General features: G+C 40.5%; 1 protein-coding gene across 1 annotated transcript; it reads right to left on the bottom strand.

Moving 5' to 3' along the window:
- Nucleotides 1–391: 391 nt before the first annotated feature.
- Nucleotides 392–13,425, bottom strand: slc25a42 (solute carrier family 25 member 42). Its single transcript, XM_012874654.3, has 8 exons — nt 13,070–13,425; nt 8,251–8,425; nt 5,821–5,932; nt 5,637–5,662; nt 5,266–5,432; nt 5,039–5,155; nt 3,025–3,176; nt 392–1,008 (listed from the first exon to the last, which is right to left on the bottom strand). Exons 2-8 carry the CDS (start codon nt 8,371–8,373, stop codon nt 686–688), a joined length of 1,020 nt encoding a protein of 339 aa, XP_012730108.2. The 5' UTR covers nt 8,374–8,425; nt 13,070–13,425; the 3' UTR covers nt 392–685.
- Nucleotides 13,426–13,676: the final 251 nt, after the last annotated feature.

Here is a 13,676-nt window from a genome sequence, read left to right as displayed (position 1 = left end):
TCAGATCAGGGAGGTGCATGTGGCAAACTGAAGCGACTGAGATCAGAAAGAATCATCCTGCTGCTCGGCGTGCATTGCTCAAGAGCACACGTCAGATCTGCACTGATAAAATTGGATTTGCCATAATCGATTTAAAAAAGCTAATGTGTTTGCACTAAAGTCAACATAAACAACATGGGCACTTTCAACACTTAAATCATCTTGGCACCGCCATAGAACGGCTTGTCTGCTGTCACATTAATCGTCAGGGACTTTAAAAAAAAAAACATAACTCCAAACTTTTGATCTCAAAAGAAAACTAACCCATTTGTTAATGCTCTAAACCACTGTGCTGGGACGACAAAGTGTAACCTTGTGTTTAAACGTACTAACATACGATCTGCAACTTTGGTTTAATTGCTAAACCTCAACGGGAGAGCTCTGTGGGCATAACGCCAATACCCGGTCTCCACAGGGCTCCACAGGGCTGGAGCTTTACAATGAACTGATCATATTGCACTCGACAACAGGTCTCAGTGGGCACATTCGCCTTACTTTCCATCCTAACAACCCGTTGTTAGCCACTGTGCGCTTGTTACTTCCCACCAATCTACAGTCTCTCGGGTTCCTCTCCCGGCTCGCGTCAGACAGCTTGGTGGCATGATGTCCCTCCGCTCTCGTCACCGTGCTTTCCGGGGCTCTGGTGCTACTGGGTATAACCCATTTGGTGCAGCTTCCTCAGGAGAATCTGTGTGAGGTCAAAGGTGGTGAAGCTGATGCCCACAGCTAAGGGTCCTTTGACCCAGTTCATGCTGAGACCCTTGAAGAGTCCCCGGACGACGCCCTCCTCGGACACGATGTCCTTTATGGTGCCCAGGATGGTGCCGTAGGTGTGACCCGTCACCCCCGCAGTCTGCATGCGCCGCCTCACCACATCCAGAGGGTAGGACGCCGACTGGCTGACCAGGCCGGCGCAGGCTCCGAAAGCCAGCCGTTCGTAGGAGTAAGGCTGGGAGCGGCCGCTGTGCTCTGCACAGGAGATGAAGTTGTAAGCCAAGACGTTACGGCGCCTTGCAAAACTATTTACACCACTTCAACTTTTCTACACATTTTGCTGCAGTCCAAACACATAAATGTAAAAAAAAAAAAAAAACAGCTTAACTTTTTTTTTTTTTTTTTTACATTAAATATCTGAAGTTAGGCATTGCTTTCTATTTAGCCCCTTTACTCTATTACCCCAAAACAAATTCCTATGTAAGCAATTTACATTACCATAACATTTAGCCCAGGGGTGTCAAACATACGGCCCGCGGGCCAGATCCGGCCCGCCGAACAATTTAGTCCGGCCCTGTGGCTAAATGCATTATCATTATAAAAAAAAAAAAAGTGTCCTGTCTGGCAAAGTGGCAATAAGATGCCACAAAGAGCTCATCAGATTTGACTTTCACAAGTGGACAAGATAAAAGGAAGAGAATGATAAAACAATTATTGAAAAAAACATGTACTTCGTTTAATTGAAAATATGCAGTTCCTATATTGTCCACGAGGGGCGCTGTGTTTTAATTAGCAGATTAAGCTTCAGGTGTGGAAAAATTCAAATAATTTCTTAATTTTTATCTGCTTGATGTATTTTGTCATGCAGGACAGTGTTTTTAAGTTCCAAAAAATGTGAATAAATGTTTTTCAACATTGTATAATCACTGTGATCAGTTCTTATGCATAATGCACTTAAGTAAATGTTTAACTGAGTAAAAGTATTGTTGAAATTGCACATACTTTTCTTAAAAACGCTGAGGTTATTCATAATATATTGTGTAAAAGTGAAATTAACTTAATATAAAAATCAACAACAAGTCCACTTTTTAGTTCTATTTAATCTTGCAATGAGTTTACTCGTGTGGCCCTCTTGAGATCAGATTAAGCTGAATGCTGCCCCTCAACCAAAATGAGTTTGACACCTCTGATTTAGCCACTAGGGGGCGCTAGAGCTGCAACCTGCAGGTTTAGCGCCCCTAAAGGCCACTGGCAACATTGCACTGTGGCTAAATTAAACCTACTCCCTCCGTGTTTTGCAATGTGATAGCAGACCACTTTGCACCATCAGACTGAGAAGTCGTGGAGTTACTTCTACAGGCAAGGCCACATTCACTCGTCTAGATTAAATCCTTTAGAGAAACAAAAATATGTCTGATCAGGTAAGCGTCGTGTCTGTTTGGTTGGCTTACAACAACGTTAGTACGTTGTGTGTAGCCTGGTAGCTTAGCATTTAGCTCCAACAAATTTGTAAAAGATGGACTCAGAAATGTTCTGTATACAACAGGCAGCTTCATGATGTGGGGATAGTCCCTTTAACCAGAGACAGGGAGGGTTGATGGCACAATGGGTGCAGCTAAATACAGGGTTCATTAGGTAGAAAAACCTGTAAATAGAGGCTACAAAGAATTAAGATAACTGTAAAGTTGTCTCCATTCTTTGTGTTTTTCAATTCTGTTCGACACATTCCCAAACAAACTTTCAAGTATACCTGCAGGGGCATGCAGACCGACCAAGACGTTGAACATAGAGGCTAAAGCGCAAATATATGCAGCTCTATTCAGATTTTTAGTTGCTAAATAAAACTATAAAAATCTTCCCCTTTAGGTATAAACCGTTGTCATGTTGTTCATTATTGTGATTTTTTTTTTCTATCATGAAAAAGAAAATTGTGATTTATCATGAAACGGTAAATTCTATTTGATGATGTTGTGATTGTTACTTTAACGTATTTGTGCAACGACAACATCAATGAATATCTACATATTTGAAAATGGGACTAAATGTACTCATCGCGTGCCGTTTAGCAACTTATTTAGCAAATACGTCACAGTTCTCAATGTAACTCCTGTAATTTTAGTTTGTTACGCGTTTGTTTTAGTGCGGCTTTCACTACAGACTGCAAGGAATTTCTAAATACTTTTTGTTGTCACTTGCAAAAAAATGTTGGGAAACCTCAAAGAGAATACTTTGTGTAGAGAAAAAAGATAAATAATAATAAGCATTTAGTACCTGCATGCAGCTTCTTTAGTGTTTCATAAGTAAAGAAGCTGAGACCAGCATAGGGGACGACACCAAGGATGGTGGGAGAGAAACCTCGATACACCGTCTTCAAGCCTTCTTCTCGAGAGATCCGCACAAAAACATGCACGATGTTGCTGTACCTATACAGAGGAGGGGGAGGAAACGTAAAAATGTAATAGGTTTGTTATTTTGTTGTGAGATTGAAATTGTTAAAACAAAATACCTATAATCTGGAAAAGGTCAAAGTTCTGGGGAAAAAAGTATTTTTTCAATTATTTGCTTACAACTTACAAGCCTAAGAAACGATACTCTAAGTCTGCAAATGCTTGGAACCATGAGTTACTCTAATTTTTGTATTAAAGCATCTCATTTTAGAAGAAATGTTAACCTGAACTTGATTTTTTTTTTCCCCATGTCTTAACATAAAAGTGCCTTTCTCTATAATAAATAACAAATAAATAAATCAAATAAACTATACACAAGCTAATGTGAAAATTGGTACCATCTACCTTTACATAAACCAAGATACATTTTTTTTTTAAATTCTGTTCTGTTCTCATTTTTGTTATGTAGAACTCAACGTTTTACAAACTTAACACATTAATTAACCTGAATGATATTTAACCATATAGTTATCTAGAACGCAGAGAGTTCAAAAGAAAATTTGGCCATTTTACTGAGATGGATGTCAAGAGTTTGTAAATGTTCTAAAAATCAACCTGAGAGTTATCGCCTCGTATGTCTGTAAGAAAGCAGCATGCGCATAAATCAAAGTCTCGTCCGCTCAGAGGGTCTGGACAGTTCTCTTTGCCCCTAAGACTGGGTTAACTGGGTTTTATAAAAGTTACCATAACATCCCAACAACACTTCACCACTGCTTAGCACGTCTGGCTACAAAAAACACATCCAAAACGACTTTTGCCCAAGACAGGACGTTACTTTGTCTTTGAGTGTCAACAGAAAACCAAAATCCTGCCGCCAAAGTCCAGTGACCTGCATGTTTTAGATGTGCCTCTCTTCAAACACATTTGAATCAAATTATCAATTCAGATTCTTCCATGTGTTGCAGATGTTTAACTAATAATTCCTTTCATTTAGATGTGCGTAGCCACAGAAACGTTCCTTGGAGGTCTAACACTGTGTACTGGTAATTAGATTGTTGCAAGACTTGCCCAAATCCATAAATTATGTCATTTTAAGGCACTCATTGTTTTTATTTGTGTCTAATTCAATCACTCTGTTTGCATCACGGAGCTCATAGTTACCTAAAAAAGTGGGAATCCCAATTAAGTCACCAGATCCAAATCCAGACCAAAAAAAATGTTGTTCCCCACCACAAGTGATCTGATGCAGATGGAGACTTTATTTTTGATTTGTTCAAAATTATTGCCAACATATTAAAATCTGTTTAGAACGTAAAATGTTACGTACAGTGGCAATAATTTTTACCATTCACTTTAATTTTAGCGCATATAAGATGACATCTATCCAGTGACTTTGACTCTTATTGAAGAGAATAAACTAAAATACTTCCCTTTTTTTTTTTTACTCCAATCGAGGCCAAAAGACAGTTTTAAACTCGATTTCTTTATCTTAATGAGGCAAATATACAGTAAATTTTGGATCTACAATTTCAAAAAAAAAATAAAAAAATAAAATAAAAAAAATCAGTGAATACTTACTTTATTGCGGAGCATGTTAAAAAGTTTTAGTTTAAAAAAAAAAAAAAAAAAGATATATTTTGACCCATGTGTACTTTTGACTTGACGATTTTGGCCCATGCAACCAAACGTCTGGACACTAGACTTAGGGAATCACCAAATAATAATTTCTAATGACGAATGGTTCAGTGTGGCTGCAGTTGTTACTACCGCATATTTAAACCTATTTGTAAAGACAGAAAGCCAGCTGAAGCATTTGGAGATAGTGGTGCAGCGGATAATAATAACATTTTTGTCAAGCTTAATTAAGAAGATTTAGGGACTATGAAAAGTGTCCTTACATTTCCTTGGGTGTTACGGCCATTCTGGCCCTCACCATGTCTAGAGGATAGGTCACCATGGCTGCTGTGGTCCCGGCCATTGACCCAGCCACCAACCTGGGGACTGGAGGGAGCACTCTGGAAGAAACACAAGGCAGCGCAAAATTATCCTACATGCTTAAAGAATCAAGTGAAGTGAAGTTTTGTTTTTTTTCTTTAAAAAGCTGGCAGAAATAATGTGCACTTACCCTCCCTGAAAGCCATAATATTCTCCCAGCAGCCTTTTGTACTGCTCGTGTGCACAGAACTGGATGGCCGCGTACGGGATGACGCGCACCATCGTAGCAGAGTTCCCCCTCCATAAACTGAAGAGGCCATCCTTCAGGTAGGTGCGGTAGATCAGCTTATAAGCTTCCTGTAGCGCAGAGATTACACAAAAAAGTAATGAATAAAAATCAATATACAGAGATTATATTACCTTAATACCTTCTTCAACCATACCATGTCTAGAGGGTGTGGGAACACTGCATTCATTAGTGTTTATCTAGACCAAAGCATGTGACAAAGTCCACTTTTTTGTTCAAGTAACTTTAAATTTGATGCTCCTCCTCAGACATACCTTGGCAGAGAATCTTGCTGAGGACACTGAAAAAAAACAGAAATATGAACAATAAGTCGGCATGTCTGAACGGCATTCCTCATACATCCAGTTTTTATTATGCAGGGAAGTCATTTTTACCTATAATTCATGAATGTGTTTGCTATGTAAAAGTGAATATAGCTCAGTGGAGCATCTCACTTGCCTTGGAAGATGATTTTAGTTCTGTCCAGCGGGGCCACGGCGGTCTTGGCCACGGCTCCGGCTAAAGCCCCCGAGAAAAGCGAGTTGAGGATAGATCGGGTTTGCTTGATGTCCTGCGTAGCCATGGACAAACAAACACTCTTATTCTCAACAACGTCCTACCATACATACAGTTGTGTTTGAGATGCTGTTGTGTCATCACGCCAGAGTTGCATCAGGATAAACACAAATCAGATGTTAGATCAGCCAAACTCAACATGAAGCTTTGGAGTGAGAATCAGATTTGTTAGTTAAGAGTCGGCCAGGTTGAGACCCTGAAATCAGTCAATTAATTTTTATAGACCTTTCCCTATGATTATAAAAATGTCTTGAACTGATGTATTAACTAGGGCTGCATCATATTAGCAAAATCAGGCGATGGTGGAATCAGATGCGATAAATCGGCTTTTTCCCTCATTTTTTATGTCATTATGATCCTTCAACTTGTGTAATTGTGACTTTAGGGGGGGGGAAACAGTTTGTACTATAATCTACAGGACAAACAGAGTTGGGTAAAAGAAAAATAAATTAACTGGTGACTTGAAATAGACAATTTGAATGGTTTTCTAGGTTCATCGAAGTGGTGATTGCCCAGTCAGAAACACAAAATCTGATTTCTTTTGTGACCAGCGAACGCACCACAGCCAAGCTAGTTGAAGTGGGTCATGCCAACAAAAACACTCTTCGTTGTGTAAGTCGTTACTGATGGAAACGCATCTGAAGTTCATCGTTTTTAGCTTCTAAACTCCATAATGAAGTGGACCTGGAAATGTTTGCAGACATTTGAGGATCAGGGAACCGAGAAACAGCTGTCCAGTTAGATAAAGGACGTTTGATGTTACCGTTTTAGATGGGTCTTTCGTTTTTTGTTTGTTTGGTTTTTTTTAACAGTTTTAATGGATCGCTGTGAATCGTTTGTGTTATTTCACTTCAAACATTTTATTGTCAAAACTGCTGCATTTTCCAATTAGCATGAATGTAGAAAATTGTTAGGAATAGCTCGTACAAGGGAAAGTGGCTATCGGCAAAAATCAGTAATGGCTGGTGATCGGAAACTTCCTGCCGCTGTATTTCTAGCTAAAAATGTATTCATACTGATTTGCTTTAATTATAAATTCATATGAGCTGTGCCCTATTGGCTTCCTGTTAAATCAAGAATAGAATTTAAAATTCTCCTTCTAACGTATAAAGCCCTTAATAATCAAGCTCCATCATATATCAGAGCTCTGATTACCCCGTATGTTCCTAACAGAGCACTTCGCTCTCAGACTGCAGGTCTGCTGCTGGTTCCTAGAGTCTCTAAAAGTAGAATGGGAGGCAGATCCTTTATATCAGGCTCCTCTCCTGTGGAACCAACTCCCAGTTTTGGTCCCTGAAGCAGTCACCCTGTCTACTTTTAAGACTAATGTTAAAACTTTCCTTTTTGACAAAGCTTATAGTTAGAGTGGCTCATGTTACCCTGAGCTATCTCTATAGTTGTGCTGTGATAGGCCTAGACTGCTGGAGGACATCAGGGTCTATTTTTCTTACTCTACTGTTCTCCAGTTTTGCATTACATTGAAATGACTGTTGTCATTTCAGCTTTTAACTTTTTGCTCTCTCTCTTTATCTTCATAGTAGGTACACCTGGTCTGGCGTTCTGTTAACTGTGACATCATCCAGAGAAGACGGATCACCCACTATTACCATCTAATGTAGAACAGATTACTGGATCAATGTGTGCTTCTGTGCTTTTTTGTCTCTCTTGTGTCTCTGCTCTGTCTTCTCTAACCCCCAGTCGGTCGAGGCAGATGACCGTTCATACTAAACCCGGTTCTGCTGGAGGTTTTTCCTTCCTGTTAATGTGGAGTTTTTCTTTCCACTGTCCCTTCATGCTTGCTCAGTATGAGGGATTGCAGCAAAGCCATGGACAATGCAGACGGCTCTCCCTGTGGCTCTACGCTTCTCCAGGACTGGATGCTGCTTGTCGGGACTTTGAAGCAATCAACTTGTTTCCTTATATAGGACATTTTTGACCAATCTGTATAATATGATTGATTCTGACTTTGTAAAGTGCCTTGAGATGACATGTTTCACGAATTGGCGCTATATAAATAAATTTAACTGAACTCTTTCAAACCATTTAATCCTTTATCGGTTTAGTTTTTAAACTTGTAAAGAAAAAAAAAACCATTAACACACTGAAGAACAAAACCCGTGCTCACTAAAAACAAAACAGATTTCCCCCTTCACCAATTGCTCTAACACACCACAAACTCAAATAGGAGCAGAAGATATTACATATTACATTAAATTAGATATTACAGCAATAACTTTCTCTAATATTCACTCCCCTTTTTAAAGAAGTAAATAGATCGATCTTTATTAGAAAAGAGCATTTGTGGCGCGTTACCTCATAGCTTGCTTCGGACTGACCGGAGGAAGAGATCGGCAGCACCTCTCCCTGCGCCAGTGGGGCAGTCCGCTGTTCCTGGACTCCACTTCCCATCCCCGTGGACTCACCGAGCACGCTCATGCACTCCACTCACAGGGAGGGCGGGGGTGCAAGTACCACCCAAAGGTGAGCGCTGCAAGAGGTCAGCAGAAAAAAAAAAAAAAAAAAAGGAGGACAGTTCAGTTTTAGGTTAGTCTAAATATAAAGCAAGCACAGCGTCACGTAGATGACTAAATGTTTTCTCTTGCCACTGTGGAAAAAGCCTCAGCATCAAGTGACCCAGCAAGGGTCTGTCCCCACGCCTATCTGCTTGAATAATATGAACAAAAACAGCTCTATTCCAGCTATGAAATTGCGAGCATGTAGAATCAGAGAAGAGAGGTGCTGTGTCAGATGACTGCCGAGAAAAGTCGGCCGGTGTTACGCTGTGAGAAAGCAAACGCTTCCTTGAAGGACACAGCTGAGGACCTCTGGCTGGAAGTGGGTGAAAGGTGTCGGTTTGCTGTCCTTTTCAGGCCACTCCCGCGCTACAGCGACAGATCTGAGCGTTACAAACACGTGATCTAATCAGCAAAGCCTTGATGAGGAACCGGTTTTGGGTGACAAACCTTTGGAGTTGTGATCTTAGTACTTTTGGAAACAAAAGGCCCTTGCATGCTTCCCATGAGCTAATCATTTGACCAAACAAGCCGGCCATTCATGCGACCTTTAACCCCTGTGGTGGCTCGCTGTGGCACACCGGGCTCAGCTTCATAACTTTTAACCACATGCACAAGCCAGAGAGCGTGGATATGCGCAGCTGAAACCACAAAGGCGTGCAAAAACATTTTTTTTATATTAAAAATCAGTCTAAACTTGTTTGTGTTTTTTTCAGGGATAGCCAAATCTTAACTTGCTGAATCCTAGAATATCGACAATGATCATTTTCATTAATTTCTTTGAGTTCAGATAGTGAGAGGAATAGTTTTAGCATCTGGCAGAAATTGCAAACATTGTGAGAAGCTTTCCAGACTCCTCACTATAATTTGGGATTTCATAAGAATTTTCTATGACGGTAAATGGTCTGCACTTGCATAGTGCTTTATCAAGTCCGACCACTCCAAAGTGCTTTACACTGCTGTATTTTTCAGACAATAAGACGCACTGAAATTCCTTAAATTTCCTCAAAAATTGATAGTGAGCCTTATAATCCGTTGCTTCTTATATATGATTAAAGTTGTGCTTACTGACCGATTTTATGTGGTATAATTCTGTCAAAAATCTGTTAAATTGTGTAAGTACGACTTTGGTGAGCAAAAAAGCCGCTCCACTTAATGGATATTAGGAGCATTACGGTACACTGTGTCACCCCCTGAGGACCCCTGAGCTGTCTACAAGACTGCCTGACTGTAATGTCTAAACTAAAAGTGCACTCATGTAAGACAGCCTGCGCCCGGAGTACGTGCTAGCAACAATAAACCTAGTAAATTAATTCAATATAAAAGTTATGTTTATTTTAGCCTTATGTTAGAAACAGGGCCGTGTCGTCCAACTACTCCGTCCTCCCAATAGAGACGAATAGCTCACCCTTTCAGGAGAGAGCTGTGTACGTGAAGGGGCGGGGTGATATTACACACTTAGGAAGAATATATTTAATGCACCTTATGACCCGGTGCACCTTATGGTCCAAAAAATACGCCACATTTAACCATTCACACGCTGATGATAGATCTTCAGGTATATTAATCTTAGTGTCTTTCAAAGTCTGAATTTGACCCGAAAAATGTATGATAATTCTCAGTTCACTTATTATTCTGGAATCCTGCAAACAGAAATGGTTCTGGTAATGCAGAATAAACAGGACGTGCTTTTAATCTTAAACAGAGAGGGAGGAGACGGTTGGTTCTTCTCCTGTCGTGCTTGTGAATATCTGGCTTGAAGTGTAAATCTGTGTTTAAAAAGTTTAGTTTACTTTTGAAAATCTTCTGGCATCAAATAAAATAAAACATGTGCACTGAAATAAAAGAATATGGCATGTTTTCAGTGGCTTCTCCCCCCCCCCCATCGTTGGTGATTGTTTCAAAAGAACGTTAATGACATTAATATAACAAATCTTTGAATTTCCAGGAGAAATCTCTTCTTTTTTTTAACCAATTAATTTATTCACTCATCAAGATAACTATTGAAAAGCATAAAATAACATAAAGAAACATCTCTTGAGCTGCTTGATGCCGTTTTCACAGACTAGCGTCCGACTGCGTCTCTCAGTAGCTAAAGCCTTAAAGCCTTGCTTTGTTTAGATGAAATGTGCCAAAAGTAAACAAAGAAATATAGCGAGGGTACCAATCAGAAGACAATGTGATGCTATGAGACCTGAGAGGAGCCACCAACTGAACGGACAGAAGAACATCCTTACTGCCAAAGTTACTGTGTGCAAGGACAGGGTTTATCTGCAGAAAGATGAGGGCCTAATGCTTCGGCGTAGGTCAAGATAATCACAGATCTGACCCAATCTGTATAATCTGATTGAATTTGACTTTGTAAACGCGCGTACCTTCAATTCAAATGAATTGAAGGTACAAAATACCAAAAGGGGAAAGAGAGAGAGAGAGAGAATTGTGGCAAAATTATTAAATCAAGCTCAAACTAATGAAAATTTCCTTTTGGTAGATGTTCGAAAATAATCAGCTGCTTTCTCTGTTTGAATTCAGTGAATGCTAAATAGCTTTGAAATTCAAACTGAAGGCCACTAGGCAACATTTCACAGAAATAAAGCATAGAAAAAAAAAAAAAAGAAAAAAAAGAGGACAGCAGCCGTGAGCACAAACAGCGAGCCTCCTGGAAAGCCGTGTAGTTAGGGGTAACCAAGTCTGGCCTCGGCACAACAGGGTGCTTTAAGAGGACAGATTCCCAAAGCAGCACAAGAGGCCCAGGAGAGGCCTTTGTTACACCTCCTCCTCTTTTCCCCTGTAACATTTCAATCTTCTTTCTTCCTTATGCATATCGTTTTTCACTTTCTTGACTCGTACTACTGCCTATATTGAACATGTGGGCCTAAAAGCCTCTTGGTGAAATAAAAGTGTTCAACCGGGTAACCTAGTGATACAATAATCACCACAAAGTTTAAGAAGGCAGTCTGTCCGTTCATAAAGCCTCGACTACATTATGAATGTGGCAAACATCTGATCCGGTGAAAAGTCCAGTTTGGCTTCTACATAGAAATATAGACAAATGTTTGCACTTGGGTTTCAAAGCAGAGAAAAGATTTCCATGAAACCATTACCTTATGGTTTAAAGGCCTTTTTAGTGAGATGTCAGACGTGTATGGAGCTTAAAGCGACCTGAAGCTGACCCTTCCCTGAGGTATTGCTGCATACTGCTGGTCAGCTGGCTGAAAGAACGCTCCTACGCTTCCCCCACACTCGTAAGAAACAAAAATGTAGCTGTTTTGGGATTTTCCAGTTTGAAAAAACGCTTATTAATGTTATTGCAACTAAAACTGATCCACCGATCACTCCCATTGAAGTGCAACTTTGTACTTGTTATTCAATGAAGACCAGGACTGTATAAAAATAAATAGGAAAAGGATAACAATGTAATCAGGATTTTTTTTAAACGACTAAACTTAAAGTTCATGTATGTAAATGAACCAAAAAAAAAAAGCAAAGATATTGTTAGAAGGGCAATGATTGAGATTCTCCTGGCTGATACCGTTGTCCAGTTTTCTCAGAGGTCTGACCAGCCGTTATCAGACACATTAGTTTTGCGCATCCAACAGAGGATTAAGCAATCACAAATGTATCACCGTCTACATATGCATCAAAATGCGTCCCTGAGTGGGAGCCGGACAATACATATCGTAATGAGCATATCGGTCTGCGCAACAATGCCAAAGAACTGCCAAGAAATACAATTATTCTTTGCTAATATATTCTAGATGTTACAAGATATTCAGCCTGTAGGATGGAGCCTCCTTGCATGAGATTCCCTCACCTGAAGCAGATGCTGTTTTAGTTGTAAAAAAAAATCACTGAGACTGAGAAGTCATGGAGATCCTTGTAAACACAGGGCCACATTCACCTCTCCAGATTAAATCCTACACCAGAGAACCAAAAACATGTCCCATCAGGTAAGTGTCTGTTTTGTTTTGCTGTAACCTAGATTGGGTCATGTGACCCAGAGTGCATTCTAGGTCACATGACCAATACTTGGGTCAAAAAACCTAAAGGGAGCTGCTTTAATGAAGGAAAAGTACAAATCAGATCAAACCTGTCGATCACCAGTCAGAGTTAATGAGAAATTTGACAGATTCCCTAATATCTCTAATAGAAATGGACCTACTGGTTGGTGCATTTCTAAATATCACCACTTTAATAATCCTGTTGTAATATGTTGGCAGTGGCAGGAATAATTGTCCACATAAATACAACCAACTAGACCCCTTTAAACGCTTTATGTTTTACTGGGGGGTATCTATCTTAAAGCTTATCACACCGTGGCCACCTTCTAACAACCTGTACAGTAATAAAATGAAATGTAGCTACAATGACCGGGCAGACTTCTTCGCTGCTGGACGTCGGTGAAAACATTTAAATGGGCTCTGTTTGAGTACACTGCTGCCGACCTACCAGCATTTCTACAGCTCGTTCCTGGAACAGCTGTAGCGTCGGCGTGTGGTTGGTGCGCCACGCCAGGCTTATTCAAACTTGTCCACAAACAAAACAAACCCAATGAATGTTGAATGAAGCAGCTAGAAAAAAAAAAACAACAAACAATCAAACACCACGCCGCCTCTTACCTCGCTAAGCTCACTCCAGCTCGGACGGTTCTTCTGATCTGATCTCTGACTCTTGTTGCGCTTAACTTTGCCTCTTCTGTTTAACCAACTGGTGCAGCCAGGTTAAGTAACGTAAGCTAGCCGTTAGCTCCCCGCGGCTACGTTACCATCAGCGCCGCGGAGCCCCGAACCGTGAGGGGAGGGGGGGGGGGGTGCTGACAGGAGATGGGTCTGGTTATGAGCGGTGCTAGTCCCTTTACAGCTTAGAAAGACAGCCGCCCTCCTAATTCATGTGACAGACATCACCCGCGCTCCTGTACCTCCGCCGTTACTACTCCTGTCAGCCACCCGAGGCAGGTTTGACAAGGACGAGCGCCGAGGCATTGTGGGAAATGCAGTCTAAACGAGGAGAGGCACGCTTGGATAGGTCGACCAGAGGGGCGTGAACGGCAACTTTTAAAGTTGGCCGTTTTCCTTGTTTTAAATGATTCATTTATTTCCCCCTCTGGTTACCGTAGAACTACCAGCTCACAGGTTTCCTTTTGTTTTCTGGAGAACTGTATGAATTGAGATTATTATGATCACGATGTTACGTTTGAAACCCTTCAGTAATTTAGTCATTATTTAA

This window comes from Fundulus heteroclitus, chromosome 6 (assembly GCF_011125445.2).
Source record: "Fundulus heteroclitus isolate FHET01 chromosome 6, MU-UCD_Fhet_4.1, whole genome shotgun sequence".
NCBI classification, from domain to species: domain Eukaryota; kingdom Metazoa; phylum Chordata; class Actinopteri; order Cyprinodontiformes; family Fundulidae; genus Fundulus; species Fundulus heteroclitus.
The sequence above is the reverse complement of the archived record's forward strand: the minus strand, read 5'-3'. Positions and strand labels throughout refer to the sequence as shown.

Coding starts and splice junctions, on each gene's coding strand:
- slc25a42 (XM_012874654.3), bottom strand. CDS start 8,373: ATGAGCGTGCTCGGTGAGTCCACGGGGATGGGAAGTGGAGTCCAGGAA. Junction 5,933..8,250: donor AGTCCGAAGCAAGCTATGAG/GTAACGCGCCAC, acceptor ATGGCTACGCAG/GACATCAAGCAAACCCGATC. Junction 5,433..5,636: donor CAGCAAGATTCTCTGCCAAG/GTATGTCTGAGG, acceptor TCTGCGCTACAG/GAAGCTTATAAGCTGATCTA.